Here is an 18910-nt window from a genome sequence, read left to right on the forward strand (position 1 = left end):
AATTTCAAGCAGTTGCCTGTCTAGTATCCTACAGTAATTTTCTTTTCCTGCCTTTGAAAAAATACACATCTAGCTTTTTGAGTGGATTTGTTTAATTGAAGAACTCCAGATTACAGTTTAGGAGTGCTGTCCACGCATGACATTTAGAGGGTGAGCCATCTGGAACCTAAAAGAGTGGGGCCCCAAATCCTGCCTTTCCATTTCTGGTTACAGTGCTGACCTTCATCCTTTTTATAAATAATTAGTGTTACTTCATCCTTTTTATAAATAATTAGAAGCTTGAGATGCATAAAACAGGTTAATCAATAGTTGCAAAGGACTTTGAGAACACTGGAGTAGGGTCTGAGTGAAGGCCAACCAGCACTAAGTTACTGTCTTTTGCCTGTAGCCATCTGCATTTTTACATATAACCTATAACACAAACACACACATATATTTATAACCTATATACACATTAGATTGTACTAATGTACTAAAATGTTCATGTTTTAGTTGCAAATTAAACCACGAGAGCTCTACTGGTTTGCATAACATGTCAGTCTCTAAGGTCTTTTAAATATATACCGTTTGTGTGTGGTTAAATATTTTTAATAGCACTTGGGTATTTTGTCTTCTGTTATTATCTAAAACTCAGTTGTTGTTTTTAATTGCGCAGAAGACATGGGACACTGTTTTGTCTCAGAAACCAGTTCTCTGACTCTCCTGGGCTTCAAAGGCAAGATTTCAAGTGGCAGATTGAGCCTCTACTCACTCAAAAAAATTTAACAGTCTTAAATGTTAATTATGCAAGTCTTGTCATTGAGCAGTCATTTTGAAATGCAAGTTTGCAATGCACTAAAGCAGCTACTTAGGAATTAGTATTTGCTACTCTGGTATCTTGGACCACAAATTATCAGTCTAGATGATAAGGGAAAGAAGTCTAATAACTTAGAAGGTTGGAAGGGACCACAGTGGGTCATCTGGTCCAAGCTCCCTTCAGGATCACCTTCCAGACCTGCTAGGAATGCTCTTCCTAATGCATTTCCTTTTAGTGTAGCCCTGTTGGGTCTTTTCCAATCAGGACACCCTGATTTTTGTGTTTTTTTGTAGCAGGAATATACACTCTGGTTTCATCCCAGCAAAACCCAGCCCATATTCACAGACCTAGAACAAATCTTGTGTAGAAATTAGCTGTGAATGTGAAACAGAAGACTTTAGTTCCTCGGGAGCACTTATTGTAAAATGGAAAAGCAGCTGGTTGGGAAGTACTTTTAAACACCCTTGTTTGTTCTGAACTGCTGTGAGAAAAGTCAAGCAGATAGAATAGCCAATATAATTATGTATATTAATTCAATATAATGTTATTTGGCTGCTAAGCCTTCCCAAAGACGAAGCCATTTTCCAGAGGGGTTTCATTTATTTTTCAGTAAGAGAAAAAAATGGTAACAGAGAAGTACAAATAAAGCAAGCAGGAACACCAGAGAGGTGGCAGAGGATCCATCCTTTAGGTGCTTACAAGACTTGGCTGGACAGTCATGGCTCACCAGATCTGGTGGTGGTGAGTGGTAGGTTGGACTGAAGGTCTCCAAAAGTCCCCTTTGGGAAATGTTTCCATGATTCTGTCAGTCCCACTGTGGAGTAGAACGAGGTGTTGACCCCTGAAATGACAGGTCTCAGCAAAGGCCTTACAATTTAGGGAGCTTTGCTGTTGGTATCAAAGTCACTGCAAGCAGTAGATGATCCTCACAGGTGGTTCAGAAGCCAGGAAGCTGAGGTAGTAGTGGAATTGTGAACTTGGGTTTGCAGCAGCAGGTCATTTCTGCATCATCAGACAGGTTTCTCTGTTATCTCTGTGATGTCATCATTCACAAAACCATATTAGTGCATGATTAGTGAGTATTTCAGTTACAGATTTTCAGCCTTGTGTTGTAGTTCATAACCCCATAACGTGTTTTTATCTTGCAGGTAAGAGTTTTAGTGTTAGCTGCAGCTGGATTGGAGGCAGACTAACCATCCACTTTTGTTTCTGCACTGTTAGAGATTTTAATTGCACAATTACACACTGTTTTTGCACAAAAAACCCCCGATGCAGTCAGTGCACAAGATTTGCTGTGCTTGCTGAATAAGTGTATATTATTCCTTTTACAGCCAATATTCAGAATTGCCATGTAAAAATAAACGCCTAGAAAGGTGCATGTGCATTTATGTATCAACTTGAGAACACATCTCTGAGGTTCACACTCGGGTGTGGGACCCTGAGTGTTGCCACCTCTGCTGTAAAAGGCTCCAGTAATTCACTCTGCCTTGCCATGTGGTTTTTTCCCATCGGGTTTTTTACAGCTCAGTGAGTAATTTGCCCCTCTGTTCACCTGTTTTGTGCAGTAACTAATGATAAGACCTAAACACTAATGAACTGCCCCCGATCAATAATCAGAAGCTCCAATGTCTGACGTTGCACTCCTGCCTCAGATTTATGGAAAAGATGTACATCTGCTCTGATCTTGGGAAAAATGGCAAGAATTCCAGGGGCTTTTTCTATTAGGAGGTGGATTGTTGTGCATTAGTGACAGGATAAGACACATTTTACTTGATAGAGCAAGAGAAATGCGAGTGGCAGTAGCCACTGAATTTCCACAATCCTTCTAAGAACTGTACACAACTGCAGGAGAAACTTTGGTCCTCCTGCTTCCAGCCATACAAGGGGGCAGGACAGCATTTTATCTTATCCAGCACTTTTTTTCATTTTCCATCGTGTGGGAAAGGAAAGGACAGTCAAAGCACTCTTGCAAACATGTGACAATTTCATTATTCTAAATGACATATTGGCCTGGCTAGCTTAAAGAAGCCTTTTAGGATGAAATTGTCTCCAGACTCATTATCCAGACGGTGGATTTTTACTTGGCTTTGATTATCTGGAGGGCTCTATCCCTGTGAAACAGAACCCCTCATTTTTCTTTTCACAGAATTAGAGTTTGTTTCCTAGTGTCTATGTGTTCTCATTTCCTCCTTCATTCTTTTGTTAAAGGCCTTCTGGAGCTCCAGAAAGTTTCATTTCCCAGTCAGGGAAGATGGCAGAGCAAATATTAATATCAGCCCAGAGTGACATTTGTGACCATTTTCCCTGCAGTGACAGGTGCCTGGGCTGGGCTCTGGGGTTTTTGGAGCTTCTCTCCTTATTTTTGTCCCACACAGACTCCAGGCCACCCATTCCCAAGGTCTCCATTTCAGCCCCTTCCTCCTCCATCTTCTCAAGAACAGCTGTAATAGCCTCTTTCATTCCTCACTGAACTCCGTTTCCATCAGTAAAATAATGTAGCAAAGATTTATAGATTCATTCCACGAGAGGGACACGCTTTGGTTTTGCCAGTGATGAATCACTTCATGTTTGTTTTCCCAGACCTGGTAGAAATCTTTACAGTCATTGAGGTGAACATCAGTTAAAATGAAACTGTATTAAAACAAAATATTGATTTAATTTAATATAATATACCTCCCAAGTTGGGAGCAGCAGTGCAAGATGTTATACTTGTTCTACTGTGGGTTTCACTCCCTGTAAAATTCACACAAAATAAGAACTTCTGCCTCAAAGTGACCGCTCTGATCCTTTTTTTTATGCCCCCTTTCAAATCTGCAAAAAAACCCTATTCAGTATCTTGCACATGACTAAAATACATAGAGACTCAAAGTTTGTGTTACTGGCCAAAACCATACTAGAAGTTTTTCTAAGTAAAATACCTGATCCTCTTACGTTCTTTCTGCACCCTCACTCTGTGAGAAGATAAAACCACAAATAACCAAGGTGCACTTGCTTCTGTACAGTCTTCTGAGGCAATTAAATACCCCTCTAAAATTCTTGCAAACTTCAGATACAGCAGATTTTAGAGCAGGTGACTTGTTTTGATATCTGACTCTGTCAGTGCTACAGTTTTTTTATGGATAGATGCAGAAATCCTGGATGTGCTTGGGTTTGGTTGCTCATAAATGTGTTTTAAAAATGGTGAGTGTTGCCTGATTGTTAAAGTTGGGAACTATTTGGAGCTTTTTTAATTAGTGGCTTTAAGGCAGGCAATAGAAGTGAGTAAATGACCACCTTAAATTAGGTAGACTGAGGTGTTCCTTGAAGAAAATGAAAGTCATGAGTGGGAATAATAGACTCCCCTCATTATTTAGAATTGAGGCATCTCGAGTTTCAGACATTTTTGAGGGAAATTTGGCATCTGAACCTGCCTGATGTGGCTGCATTACTAGGGTTAGAAAGCTGAGGGTGTTTTATTTCAGGCATTCAAAGGTAGGTAAGTTGTGACAGATGTGTGAGAAATGGCAGCATGTTCAGAAGAGAGAAAGCAGAGTTCATCGTCCAGTAAAAATATATTAATTATCAGCCTGAGGCACATAGATGCTGGTTTAATTGTATTTTAACAGAGTGCTGGAGTGGTGTTTTTATTTCCTCTTTCATACTTACAGGAAACCATTTTCCATTTTGGAAGTGCTGCTTCTAAAAACACTTAAAAACCACAATGCACTGTAGTTTAGTTTGCAGCATATGGAAGATCATAACCATGGGTTTTCCTGCGAAATGATTTTGATCTATTAAGTTCAGCTGTTCAGGGAAAGTGGTGGGGAGAGCTGAATGATGCTGAAGTGTGAAAGGTTTTCCAGTGGCAGAAAGTGAGATTTAAGGGTGCATCATTCTGGTTCTTTTAACATCAGGAACAGATCACTGGATCATTTTTCTCCTTTTTGGTTTTTGTTTTTGTTTTTTCTAAAATTGGTGCATTTGATGTAATAAATTTGTCTTGGAAAGTGTTTTTTTGGGTTTTTTTTGTATGACTTGGGAATATAGAAAGTGTGAATCTCATTCAGCAGATATTGGGTATGCAGGTGCTGTTGCTTTTGTGAGCAATCATACTGAATCCAGGAGAGGCCTCTTTAATGAATGTTTTCATACAAATTAAGTGACTGCAATGAATTGGGAAAAATCATTAACATTGCTTAAAAAGTGTGTATGGAACAACATAAAAATATCTCAACTCCAGGTGAATTTTCTGTACCATGTTGAAAGAATATAGTTGTTATTAACTAAATAAACTAAACTGTTATTAACTATTATAAACTAAATAATTCTCCATGTGAATGGAGAATGTAGATTGAACTACACCTCTTGTAGTCCATAAATATCATCCCAGTCAAATCAAGGCAATAAATCCTACTTATTAGCCACTCCTGAGAAATTTGATTTTACCATTTCCCAGGGGATTTTTTTTAAAGTCACAGCAGTTTAGAATATCCTTTTTTTTTTTTTCTTTTTCTGTTAACAAACGTTCCAGAAAATGTTTTCTCTCAGATAAAATTTCTTCCAAGCATTGCCTGGGGCTGAAGAGTCTGGAACAGCTCAGTCCTAGAGGAGTCACAATAGAGGAAAATCAGTAAATTAGACACCTCCTGGTTACTTTTGTGTGTGAGGGATCTGGATCAGTTCTCTAACACATTTCACAGTGACCTCTTGCAGGGGGAGCTGAAGCAGTAAATGAATCCAAAAGTGCTTTGCATCCACTTTGCAGTTCTGTTCCTCCACTGTGTCCTACAAGTACATGTATAGACCACAAATTATATTGATTTCAAAGCAACATATTTGGGCCAGTCCAATTTCTTGCAACATTCTGTGGCTTTACATTTCTGTATGTGAGTGGGGATTTGCATTTGTTTGCTTTGCAGTGTTTCTCACTTTAGATAAATTCGAGAGCAGTTGAAAAATGCATTGCTTTAGTTTAATTAGCTTGCTAGGAAAAAAAGTTCCTTTCCTGGGCAGTAATTATTAGTTGTGTATTATTAAAAGGAAGTAGTTCACATTCAGTTACTTAGCAGAAATAATTGAATCCTCTGATCCAGTAAACTAGCTCACTTTGGATTCAGCTGGTTTTTAATTTAAGACCTATAGAAGAGGAGACCTGTAATCTCACTACAGGGAATTGGCTTCACTTTCCTGCAGTTCATAAACCACAAGAGTGAAATTGCAATCCCCCACAGCAGTTTTCTCTTTATTTTTCGCGTTTGCTTGAAAGTTTAATTTTATGAGACAGAGCTGATTTTAAAGTTTCAAGTGCTTTTGTTGTTGTTGTTTTGGTGCTTTTTCCCTCCCTCCTTTTTTTTCTCCTTTCCCCCTTGAACAAAAGGACTCCCAGCTCTATCTGTAGTCTGGTGTGTAGTCTCAGACAGCGGCAATTTCGGGATGTTTCAAAGATGTAAACACAGTTGGGTACTTCCATGAGCCCTTTGGCCACATTCCAAGAGAAACACAAATAGCTGGCTGGTTTGGAGCGGATCTACACCGAGCTGATTCTCAGCTGGAGTAACTTGGCAGGGCTCCACCAGCTTTTGAGCCATTTACACCTGGTGAGAATCAGCCTCTCTGCTTCACAGCAGCTTGAATATCTGCATTTTACCCCGGGTTTTTACACAGCTACTACATCAAGAAGGGGATGGTGACTTCGCATTGTGCTCCACTTGAAAAACTGTAAATAGAGCCACCATCACAGGAACTCATTGCAACACAGCTGCCTGAGCTCCTTCTCTTTTCCCTGACCAGATCTTAAGAGGCAAAAGTAATTTACCACTTGTTGGGAAACTGTTTAACATCAGAACACTTCCTTTGGAACTGCTGCTCATAAATTATTTTATTTGATAAATTAGCATTGTTTAAAAGGAATTAAAATGAGGATTTTCTTCACTGCTAGGAAAGTAAACTGGAGCCAATCATTGAGTTTTTTAGGTTGGAAAAGGCTTCTAAGATCCCTGTGCTTGTCTGTCAGCTCAGGGGGCTGAGGACAACTGGTCTGTTTAACACTGAGGCAAAGAAGTCATTGAGTACCTCAACCTTTTCCCCATTCCTTGTTCTCATCCAATAAAGGATGGAGATCCTCCTTGGCCATCCTTTTGTTGCTGATGTGTTTATAGAAACATTTTTTATTGTCTTTTAAAGCACTACTTAGATTAAGTTCTACCTGGGCTTTGGCCCTTCTAATTTTTTCCCTGCACAACATCACAACATCCTCGTAGTCCTGAGGGGCTTCTTCCAGAGGCTGTAAACTCCCCTTTTTTTCCTGAGTCCAGACAAAGCTTTCCAAAAATTGCAGTAGTATGTGTCAAATGTTTCTAATGATGTAATTTACATCAGATGAGTACGTTTTTTTTTAAGGTATCTCAGATTCCTGACTAGCTGAGGGAGCATCCAGGGTTAAACCTGTACCTTTTTGATATAGAAACCTGTATGGCAGCAGCTGGTTTCCACCACTGTGGACTGAATTTAGGACTGCAGGAAAGCATGAATTTGGAACTTTGCTTGGATTTTGTTCACTTCAGGTAGAAGTGTCTGTGTGTGCTTTTTCAAACAAGAAGTAAGTTCGTCTATTGCTAAATTGAAAACATTAAAAATAATACACTTCATGCATATATGCGCACATGTCGTATTAATTTATTACTCTTGGAAGCATTTTCATGCTTGTTTAACTCAAAATGGCTAGGAATTTTCTAAGTAAAAAAAAAAAAAAAAAAGGTAAAATAATAAAAAGGAAGGAAAATAGGAAAAGAACTGGCAGCCAGTTAGTCCATATGGCCTAATTACTCCTGGTATTTGGAGAAAAGAATGTAAACCTGGTAAGTTACTAAACTGAGAAGTGGCTACTGTGAGGGCCTTTTTTATTGATTCTCAGTGCACCTATTACATATCCTATATTTTAGTCATGTTTCATTTAGGAGAGTCCCTCCTTGTGAAAAAAAAAAGACCCCACAAGTGTAGCGTCTCCATTCCAAGGGATATTCCATCTCCTCAGGCAGCAAACCTCTTGTTCTTAGGGGACTCCAGGAATCACTGGAGTGGGAAGTGTGGGAGAACATTCTTTTTTCTTTAGCTGCCTGGTCATCTGACAGTAAATAACCACAAAGATGTCCTGCATAGATGGGCCTCAGATTATTTTTCCTTACGGGTTGGCCCATTCAAGGCAAGTTTTACATTTAAAATGAGACTGAAAGTCTGTACAGTTCTACATCTGTATCCTCAGCACTGAATCTTTTCACTGATTATTCCAAATTAGCTTTTACCTTTCTTTGTTTTGGTTATTTTATTATTTTTAAAAAAAATATCAGATGGGATATTATGATGTGCCTTCCAGCAGAATGAGATAAACTATTTACATTTGGTGTTGGTGTGTTTTAAATTCAGTCTTTCATTAAATTTTCTCCTTACCTGGTACCTTCTTGTTTTCTTGTTACGAAGATAAAGGAGATTTCATTTCATTTTTCATTGTTTTATAACAGATTAATGTTTAGAAATATTGGTTCCTATTAGTCACAGCTCATTCTTTCTTCTTTCCAGTCAGAGATGTATGAAATCCTTTCCTAAACAAAAGAGGAATGATTTCATCAACTCAAATTGCAAAAGAAATAATTAATGACAAAAGGACCATACTCTTGATTTTTATCCTCCCTTCCGTTTGTGAAAACAATAATTTAATTTGATTCAGAGTTTCAAGAGTGACAACCCTGGATGCAAAGCAAGTAAGGCACAAACTCAGCAGACTTCCCTCCCCATGGAAGGAATGTTGCCTGTGATGGCCAGGAGAGTGATAGAGGGTCTGAGTTCAATGGAATGAGATGAGTTTGCATTTATTAATTATAAGTATAAGGCCTTAGACTTCATTAAAAAAGACCTGGTTCCAATGTTATGAATGAGTGAATTTAAATTTCTTTGTATTCTTTTTGGACACTGCTTTCATACTTGGTGTCTAAAATCACACCACCCTTGTCTCTCTGACATGGAACTTAATCATAATATAAATCTCCTCATGCTCCTCAAAACCTCTGAAACCTGTTTTCCTTTAGGCCTCAGTTGTGCTGTTGGCTCAGATGCCAAGATGTTGAATAATATTTCAAAGCCCATAAGCAAACAATGCCCTCCTAATTATTCTTAGCACCTGTGACCTGAGAGCTGCTTTTGTCCCTGCCTGCTTTGGATGGTCCTCTTGTGTGAGGAAGAAAAGACAGAAAGATGAGTGTTATTTCACAACTACTTTAGGTGTTGAAATGACCAATAACCCACTGAGAAAAAGGAAGAAAAAAAGGTTTTGTGAATCCTTACTTGGAGAGAAAGTAGAGTAAAAAAGCAACTCAGTAAACTAGTTAGTTACCTACTGAGGAAAGGCTAAAAAGGCAAAATTGAGTAAATTCAGCTAAATTCACATGATAGGGAATGTAAAATATGAACACCTGAAGATTGTGAACAGCAGGCAGATAAGGAAGGTATATATTGTATATAGTGCTGTATACCCATGTTCACTGGAGTATAGCTAGTTATAGTTGTAAGAAGAATGTAGGAAACTGTAGAAATTAGGATGTACAATGATCTGCACATTGTGGCTTAATCCTGCATTTTTTGCTACTAATCAAGGTAATGGAGAATCAAATTTCAGTCTCTCATTGCTTGTAATAGAAAAATCCATGTATGTTGATAGTTCCCCCCATCAAGTACCCTTTTTCTTTTTTGTGTGTCTGCTGAGCAGATTGAGGTGCTTTGAAAATGGAAAACCTTTGGTTTTCAGGTAAATGACAGGTGAAATCTGTGTGGTGCATCACCCTTTATGACAGATCACATGTAAAACCAAGTTATGTCCCATTTAAATGACAAAAGAATTCTTGGACTGCGTGTTGGCTCTTTCCAGCAGTAGCTGAATAAAAGAAAAAAAAGAACTTAATAAGTAATTAAAGTGGTAATATGTTTGACCATTATTTTTTTAGTGTGACTTTTTTCTGTTACTATTGTAACAGAAGTGATCCTTTCAAAGACAACTGAAGTGCTAATGATGGCTAAGAAGGTCATTTCTAGGAGGTTAAACTGGTTTAATTAGAATTTATGAGAAGGTTACTAGAAGAGTGCAGAGAGATGTTAAGGGGTTAACCTATAAGAGATTACATTGTAGTCAGTGTTCTGTTAAAGTTTGAATTAATTTTTCCCATGGGTTTTTCACATTCTAATTTTCAACTAAATGAGACATCTGTTTCAGAAAAGGAAAATTTGCTATGGTTGTCATAGCAACTATCATTCTGTAAGAAAATTATTCCAATGGTTACTTTAGAACAGAAAGATAGAAATTCAGTACATAAAGCAACATCCGATTGCTCCCACAAACTCGGATAATTCAGCCCTTTTTGTGTGGTAGATTATTTTACCTGAAAAAACTTGTTCATATGTTTTTAACATAAGGCTAATTGTGCTGTAAACAAATTCACTTCTGATGTATTTCCCCCCAGAGTCTTATATGTAGACAAGCATTATTCTTATAAAAATAATAATAACTATTGAATTTCAGTAGTGTGTGGAGACACTCAAGCTGTTTGCTTTAAGAATGTAAGACCTAAATCAAAGTACATTTCTACAGGAGTGCTTCACTTCAGAGGTGAGAGACATTAATGATGTATGTCTTAAATTGCCAAATAAATTTTTCTTGGTGGCTTGTTTTTTGGTGGTGTCTTTTTGAAAACAGTGGATTTTTCTCTTATAGAACATACACCACAATATTTTCTTTATTAAATGTAAAATATTATTGAAACATAAATTATGAAAATATTTTACTTTTCCTGAGTAAGCACTAAGCGGGAATGCAGAAATTCAGTGCTTGACATGAAGAATTTAACTTTGCTCTCAGGTTCCATCAGAAATGGAAATTCTAGACCAAGTTGTCTTCGTGTGATATCCAGGTCACAGACTTGTTAGTGGGTATTAGAGAAGATTGGGGTTTTTTTTTTTCCCTACTCAGAAACTTTGATGGCTGTTTCGCAATAAATTTTCAGAAGAAGGGGCTTGGGGATTTATAAAATCCCTGCGTGCTTATAAAGATGGTTTTGCTTTGGGGGCACTGAAGTGTGTGATTTGTCTTTCTTCTCTCAGCTGTGAAACATGCCAGCATCCTCCGCTCAATCCTTTCTTGGACTTTGGGTGTATTTTTTTGCCAGAAATATTCCAGACATTTCTTTCCCATCTCGTGATTGTCACAAAAAGACAGCATAATGGCAAATCACACAAGTTGTAACATCTCCCCCTCACAAAAGAACAGCTCCAGCATGAATAACTTACCAGCCCCGCGCTCGGCTGCAGGCACCACAAAGGGAGCGAGGGAGGGAGGCACGGGGGAAAGTGCTGCTTGTCTTAATAAGCAGATCATGCCTATTCATAAGGGGAAATGGGCTTTTCGCAGAGTGGCCCCGTAGTGTGGCCCTGCTGGAGGAAGCAGAACCTCCCCCAGCTGCGGCTGCCATTCGTGATCATTCGGGTTTCAGCGGGGTTGAGCTGGCTCGTGGTGAGACCTGTGTGACAGTTGTGGTGATTCCTCTTTAGAAATGCTTCCTTGTGTTCTTCAAATAATTATTCTGGGGGGGGTTGACCTTTTCTTCTTGGGAAAAGTCGATCTTTCCCCTCGGTTTGTTTCTCGGGGCTGGTTCTGCTGGGGGACGATCCTGTCACAGAGTCACAGAATATTCTGAGTTGGAAAGGACCCACAGGGGGGGTCCAGCTCTTAAGTGACTGGCCCACACAGGGGTTGAACCCACTACCTTGGCATTATTAGCACCCTTCTCTTACCAATTTATCTAATCTACCTAATCTAACCTATCTAATCTCTCCTAATCTAATAAGCCTCCCCATGCCCAGCAGCACCAGGGCGAGCGATGGGTGGGAGCAGGGACGTGTATCCACTGTCAGTGGCTTTAAAAACATGATTTACTGTGCTGACACTCCTTTTGCCTCCTGTTTGCCCTTGCAAATATTTTTCTGTCCTTGAGATTTTGCTCCTGGAAAACGTGCTCTGGGCCTACAGACCATTTGCCAAACAGTGGAGTGTTTTCATCTAGGTGAAGAAAGATCCTTGGCGTGTAAGGTGTGGAATGCAATCCCGAGGCAGGAGAGGGTGGAGAGTTTAGGAAAAGCCTGACTACTGTGTATTTTTATAAAGCCTCCCACTTGTGTGATACCCAAGCACCCCACAAACTTCAGTTTATTTATTCCCAGGGCATTCCTGTGTGACAGAAATACTCCTGTCCTGTCAGTGGTGAGCTGAGTGTACAGAGGGGCTGTTCAAGCTCCACAGGCCGGGGTTTGGCTCTGTGTGACAGTGTCACTGCAGAGTGAGCCAGGTACTGGAATCCCAGGATTGTTTAGGTTGGAAAAGACCTTTAAGAGAACTGAGCCATAAACCTAACAATGCTAAACCATGTCCTCAAGTGCCACATCTACTCAGCTTTTAAATAACTCCAGGGATGGTGCCTCAGCCACTGCCTGTTCCAGGGCTTGACCCATCAGTGAAGAATTTTTCCCTAATATCCAATGTAAACCTCCCCTGGCACAACTTGAGGCCGTTTCCTCTTGTCCTATCGATTGTTATCTGGGAGAAGAGGCTGATACCCACCTGGTTACAACCTCTCAGGAAATTTTAGAGGGATAAGGTCTCCCCTGAGCCTCCTGTCCAGACCACCCAGCAGCAGAAAGGTGAGAAGTCACGTGCCTGTGAGCCAGGTGCTGTTCCTCCTCTGAGGAAAGGCTGCCGGGAGTCGAACAGGTAACCAGAAAAGTGGGATTTTGTAGCCCTGATGTGTCTTTTTCTTAGGCAGGTGCCTTGGTCTGAGCAACATGACTCAGAACAAGATTTCTGCTTTCACTGCTAGTGCTGTTAACATCTCTTCTTCACACACCTTCTTCACCTCCCTCCCTCCTCACAGCTTCTGGAGGCTGGGATATATTTCTGGTCCCAGTGGCAGATGTACAAGGTTTCACTTTTTTTTTTTTTTTTTTTCCTTGGACAGCTCTTTCTCCAGACCTTGGTTATCCAGGGCATGTGATGAAGAGCTAGATGAGCTGTGGACACAGAAAGCCTTTCAGTCATCAATAGTTGAGGCTCTTTTTGTCTGTGGAAGAAAAGCAGTCTGTTCATTGTTCTTCAAATATTGGCATGGCCAGAAGATATCTGTCAAAAGATTATAAAATCTCCAACCTAAAACTAACCCCTCGATTTTATGACCTAGAATGGGAGCCTAGTCAGCAAGACATAATTTGACATTGTGATATAATTGGTGTGAAATACAGGTTTTTTTAATCAATGGGATAGCAAGATGTGGATAAATTGTGTTCTGACTGGCAGTGTTACAGTCCCGCTGCTCCACGATGAGCTGCTCCATAAATATGGTTTAAAAAATGTAAATGCCTGTCTGATAAGAAATCCTGAATATGGAAAGTCTTACTTAAAAGCAAGTCAACACACCAGAGGACAGAAGAAATTTATGTGTGAGAGAAGCAGCAGCATTCTTGTTCTGATGGGATGCATCCAATTAGGGAAACAAAGCAGCACAGAGGATGTCTCTGACTTTGGAGAGGGATCTGTCACTGTGCCAGGGGCTGTCCTTGCCCAGCTGGTCACAGGATAAGGGCCAAATGCTATGGGAGCCAATGTGAGACATATTCACATGTAGGTGTCTCGAGGCAGGTGTTCTAAATGTTGTGGGAGTCAGCAGGATGATCCACACATGGAGATCTTGGTGTTCAGGTCTTGTAAGTAGTCAGAGGAATACTGTGAATATTTTACTGTCTGCTGAAAGTGGTAAGGACTGCACTGATTTGCCATCCAAGCTAAATAATGCTGGTGGTATGGAAAGAGGGGTTTACTGTGCACACAAAGAAGAAAATGAATGCTGTTTGTATCTTCAAATTCCACGCTAGTGGAGAGGCAATCTCAGTGTTTTAATTAGATAACCAGTACATGGAAGTAGCACTGAAGACATTCTCCTCCTCTCTTGGCAGGCAACCTTGGTTTTATGGCTGGGGCTTTAATCTTCCACGAGGCCAAGCACTATTAGAGAAATGGAACCTTATTCCAGATGGAATAGATATTCTTATAACACATGGACCACCTCTCGGTAAGAAAATACGAGTGCTCTTAGCTGTGTGTTTGGGATGATTGTGCAGTAACTGTTGGCTCTCCTTAGAAACAGAGTGCAATCCTGACTGGAAAAAGTCAAAAGTAACATCCATACTGATTTCAGCAGCACCAGGACTTCAGCTCATCATTGTCTATGATACCTGTGCTCAATGGTAGGGAATTAAATAATGGCTTGAAAACTAAAACCTTAACACAGAAAGCCTTAATGAACTTTATAAATAAGCAGGAGCTCATTTACCTGTGCATCTGTCTAATCTGCCAGTGGTGAAATTACTATATTGAAAGCATGGAGCCTGCTTGAAGAGACATGCAGGATTAGGATCTTATTTTTTATCACTTTAACAAGTACCCAGAATCTCTATTTTTCCTCCCCATGCTGACTTGGTGAACCTTCTGCCTCACAAACCCAAATGCTGCCATAGTTTGCCTGTTCTTTGGACAGCATGGGTGAGTTGCTTTATCTGTAGTACAGTCTGGCAACAGGAGCAGATCAAAAAGAAATAGTTTTGCATGTGTGTTTTCCAGATATCAATAGAGGTGATATAAAAGCCACAAGAGATTTCTTGTATTCCTAGAATATTGTGAAATTACCTTTGTAACAGAGATAATATAATCACATGAACTTGTCCAGTAAAGGCTTAAGGCTGTTTTTTGATGAATTTAACATCTAGCAATCTATATTTAGTGTGACTGTGTGTTTAACTCTCACTAATTTAATAAATGGACATGAACACGGAGCATGTACTTAAGTGTTCTGCTGAGTGCTTTGTGTGAAATGAAGGCAGTTGGTTTCTTTAAACCTTTAGTCTCCCCAGTTTCCTGACCCTAAAACCCTCTTGTCTTCCACCCTTTCTTCCCTTTCAGAGCTTGGAGGAGAAAGTATCTTAAGGGTTTGTGTTTTGTTTTCTATAGAGAGACATGTTTGCATTCTCCTGCTCACTAATCCTGGGGAAAGTACCTCTTTGTGAGTGTAGTTTCTCACAGTAGGGGTTGTATTTTGATACTTCACCAAAGTGGAGTCTCATGCCATAGACTGATTTTAATATTGACCTGTATCATGGATGTCAGAAATTAACTGTTTAGACCCAGAGGTGTCAGCTCCAAAGTTTGGCAGAAGCTTCTTCAGCACTTCCAGAATTGTTTTTAAAACCAGCTGTAAAAAAAACCTCCAACCTTCAGCTGATCCAAAGATTCACTTGAAGTCCAGTGTTGGAAAGTGGAGAGAGGGGTTCACACCACCCAGCTTCAACCACCTTGATAATTTAACCACCAGGCCTCTCCAGTAGCCTCTGGGACCAGCAGAGGGAGGAGAACCTCTACAGAGATTCTCTTCCCTCACTCATCAGATGTACTTTAATGATATATTTAATAATTGAAAAGTAATTTAATAATTATAGTAATTCTGAGGAAGAGCCGCCCATCTCCACTGATTGCAATGGAATAATGTGAATTTCCCCCCATCTCCATGTCTCAGTATTTGTTCTTTTTTTTTTTTTTTTTTAATTTGTAATCTTCTACCATCCTCCAAGAATTTTCTTTTTTTTTAAAAGTTCCTGTTTCTTTGTCTGTCTCTTACTGATGCATTAATAGATGGCTCAGGCACAGAACCCATCAGCTGTTGCTCTCCCTGACATCCAGGGCAACAAATATATGACACTTAAAAGAAATCAGAAGTCTGCCTAACGTAGGGAACCTCCTCACTGTGTAGCTCTGTCCAGCTCTGCCCACAGACATTTTGGGAAACAAGATCCTCCTTGACCCTCCCAGGCAATTATTTTAACCAGAAGGCTGATTATTGTTGTTCTGATCTTGGGCAGCATCATTAGAGCTGTTCCTAATGATCATAAATAGCAATCAGTCCTCTTGCAAATTCTGGTTTTTCCTCCAGCAGGGCTGCCTAAATTCTGTCCATCATCCATTTTCTGTGCTGCTTTCTCATTCCCTCACTTCAAGAGTGTGAATCCTCCTAAACTAATTAATACATTATTCCATAGATTTGAAATTGTGTGATTTAGATGCAGAAGCACCAGTTAATGGACTTTGTTTCTCAGTTAGTAACAAAAAACGGAGTAATTTTTTTTCTTCTGTTTTGGGATGAAACCCCCAGGATAAGAAAACAAAGGTTAAACCAGCTATTATTGACCATTTCATTGGTAACCTGTTAATTATTAATAAAGAGATGCCATATATTTCACAACTTACGAAATACAGTGTTTATGATTATGGTATCAGTGCTAATGCTTGTTTCCATATCAGCATATTTTTGTCACTTTTATGTATAGTATAACTTTTAAAGTATTTTCCCCGATTCCTGAAGATCTGCATTTGTGTTTCTTTTCTTTCTCTTCCAAAAGTTCACTTTTCTTTTCTTTGTTTTTAATTTAATTTCACCTTTAAGTCTTCATTTGCAGCTGTCTGCTTGATTGTCTGTGACAAAGATTTATACTTTCCTGACAGCTGCAGAAACCTGTTTCAAGTAACCAAACATTAAAAAAACCCTAAGATGAACTCTAATTGTTAGCTAGGTGTAATCAATTATTCTTAGTTTGTGTAGTCAGGTGTACATAATAAGCTGCAAACATATGGGAAGGCTTCAGAAGGGTGATAATGCATGTAAACAAAAACATGTTCAACATAAATAATGCTTAATTTAATGGAGAAGTTAATTTTATGGATTTTTGTTTGGGAAGTTTTTGAAGTGGAAACACTTTTGGCTTTGTGTTCTCCACAGACGTTTTGACAATTAACTGTTTCAAATCACTGAAGGAACAAAACCTGTGGTTATAAGTTGTTTATTCTGGAAAAAAAAAAAAAAAAGAAAAAAAGAATGACTGGATTCCAGAGGAGTTGCTGGCTGCACTTTAACACCTTAAATACTTCTTGTTTCCTGCAGTGAATTTTGACCTGCTGTGAGTGACTGGTGAACTCAGCAGAACGTTGCTCTGCTCTGCCTGTAATTCAGGGGGGCTTCCTCTTTGACCAGCCCCTCACAGGTGCCAAGCAGGGGAAGGGACAAATCTGAATGAATTAAAGAGTCTTTGACCACAAGCAGAACTTCCTCTTTTTGGCACTTAGGACTCTGCATTCCCAGCTTCTTTCTGAAAACTGGACTTAGCTCTCTAACTATGACACAAGGGCAAACTCTGGCCATGTTCATGAAACCCCACAGTGCACTTTGAGCCCGGTTTTCAAGCACTGGCAGCCAAAGAGATATTTCTCAACGTGTGAACCTACCCTGAAGCTCTAGCAAATCTGAGAGCTTTTCCAGGAGCTTGAATACCACAGTTCTGGGCTTTTAAGCCAGTTGGTTGCTGCTTAGCCATGCTTGGGTGGACATCAAAAGGAAACCTGTGAAAACCAGGTCCGGGCTCTGTAACTCTGGGCTAAAGGCACAATATATTCACAGGACAGCAGCAATCCAGGAGACACAAAGCTATGACAGGCACACAGGGAAAATGCCAGAACAACAGAGTAAAACCAGGAAGATTTTATCTTTTTAGGTTTCCAAATTTGAGCCCGGTGACAGTGGCAGAACAATAGAAAGAAATCAGACTGGTTATTGCAAACCCTCTAATACAACAACATCCCTCTTATAGTACTACTTTGAGGGAAAACATGAGACTTCAGTTGGCAGTAAACATCCCCCTGCAGTATTTTTAGACAAAGAGGCAAGTTGGTGTAACATTTCTATATGTATTCATACGAAATACACATTTTTCACCCAATCTTTGTGCAAGTAAATATAGCATTTAAATACATCTGCTGCAAAAGGCCTGAGTTTCTCTTCCTGTCCATAAGTTTAGGCAAGTGGGGCTTGCTGTGCCATGAATTGGTTAAACCAGTTTTGCCTGAGGGTGTTATTTTTTGGGCACACAGAAGGTTCCTCATCTGAGTTCCACTACTCTGGGATTCAGTGTGATACAGTTTTATTAATGCAGATTCCATTTTTAATTAACACAGATTCCATTACATCAGTCAAGGTGTTCCATTTAAAAAAGTGGATCCCAGGACTAGGTTTAAACAGCTAAATGTTCATTTAGGTTGTCTGGAGACTCACTTTGGACTCACTGCTCTTTAGACCTCATCCTCTTCGAGGAAGAAAAATGAGTAAAACATTGAGTTTTCCCGTTTGCAGCATTGCAAAAAATGCTTGAATTGCAGTGATTTTTTTTTTTTTTAATTCCTTGAAAAACAACTGGTAAGGATTATCATAGTTCATTTTATCCAGATGAACTTTTATGGTTTTCCTTGAGTATTTTTCCTTCCTTCCTCTTCTGTTTACCAACACAGTTTTTTCCATGTCAGTTCTTCTGGGGCTGCTTGTGAAAAGCCATGAAATCTCAGAAATGCTGTGGACCAGCACAACTGCAGATTACCTGTCTCCTTTTAAAGCCTTCCTTTCTTTTCCAAAGGTTTTCTAGACTGGGTTCCTAAGAAAATGCAACGAGTAGGATGTGTCGAGCTGCTGAACACAGTCCAGAGACGAATACAGCCAAGGCTTCATGTTTTTGGACATATCCATGAAGGTCAGAACACATTTCTTTCCATGTGTGTTTAGAAACCACCAACACAGAAGGTTTAAGTAGCATTTTCAGACTCGAATATCTGAACTTCTAGAATTCAGATACATATTTAGCTGCATATTGGCTGATACCCACATTTCAATATTTGTACTTCAGCTTCTCTTTCAGTTTGTACATCTATGAAGCAGGGTGATGCTTCCTTCACAGGGAGGATTACTGTGAATTTTAAAATAAGAACACAAGCCCAGTAGTTACTAAATATTAGGACTGATGGATTGTATTTTCCTCAGCTGAATCTGTGATTTAGGATAATTCATGTAAGCTCTCTGTGTAGCAGTTTCTGTGTTTCTAAAATGGGTAGGAATGCTTTGAGAGGTGCTTGTAAGGCTTAAGCTTCAAGATTGTACAATAAAGTGCATGTATGAAGTTGGA

At 39.5% G+C, this 18910-nt stretch overlaps 1 protein-coding gene across 5 annotated transcripts in view; it reads left to right on the top strand.

Moving 5' to 3' along the window:
• Positions 1–18910, top strand: part of MPPED1 (metallophosphoesterase domain containing 1) — a 60501-nt gene that overhangs the window by 34086 nt on the left and 7505 nt on the right. For all 5 annotated transcript variants that reach the window (XM_032688522.1, XM_032688519.1, XM_032688518.1 and 2 more), the window contains exons 5-6: positions 13817–13932; positions 18368–18481. In XM_032688522.1, coding sequence (XP_032544413.1) covers positions 13817–13932; positions 18368–18481 — 230 coding nt within the window. The remainder of the gene's footprint in view (positions 1–13816; positions 13933–18367; positions 18482–18910) is intronic.

The sequence above is a fragment of the Chiroxiphia lanceolata genome, chromosome 5 (genome assembly GCF_009829145.1).
Source record: "Chiroxiphia lanceolata isolate bChiLan1 chromosome 5, bChiLan1.pri, whole genome shotgun sequence".
Lineage (NCBI taxonomy): Eukaryota > Metazoa > Chordata > Aves > Passeriformes > Pipridae > Chiroxiphia > Chiroxiphia lanceolata.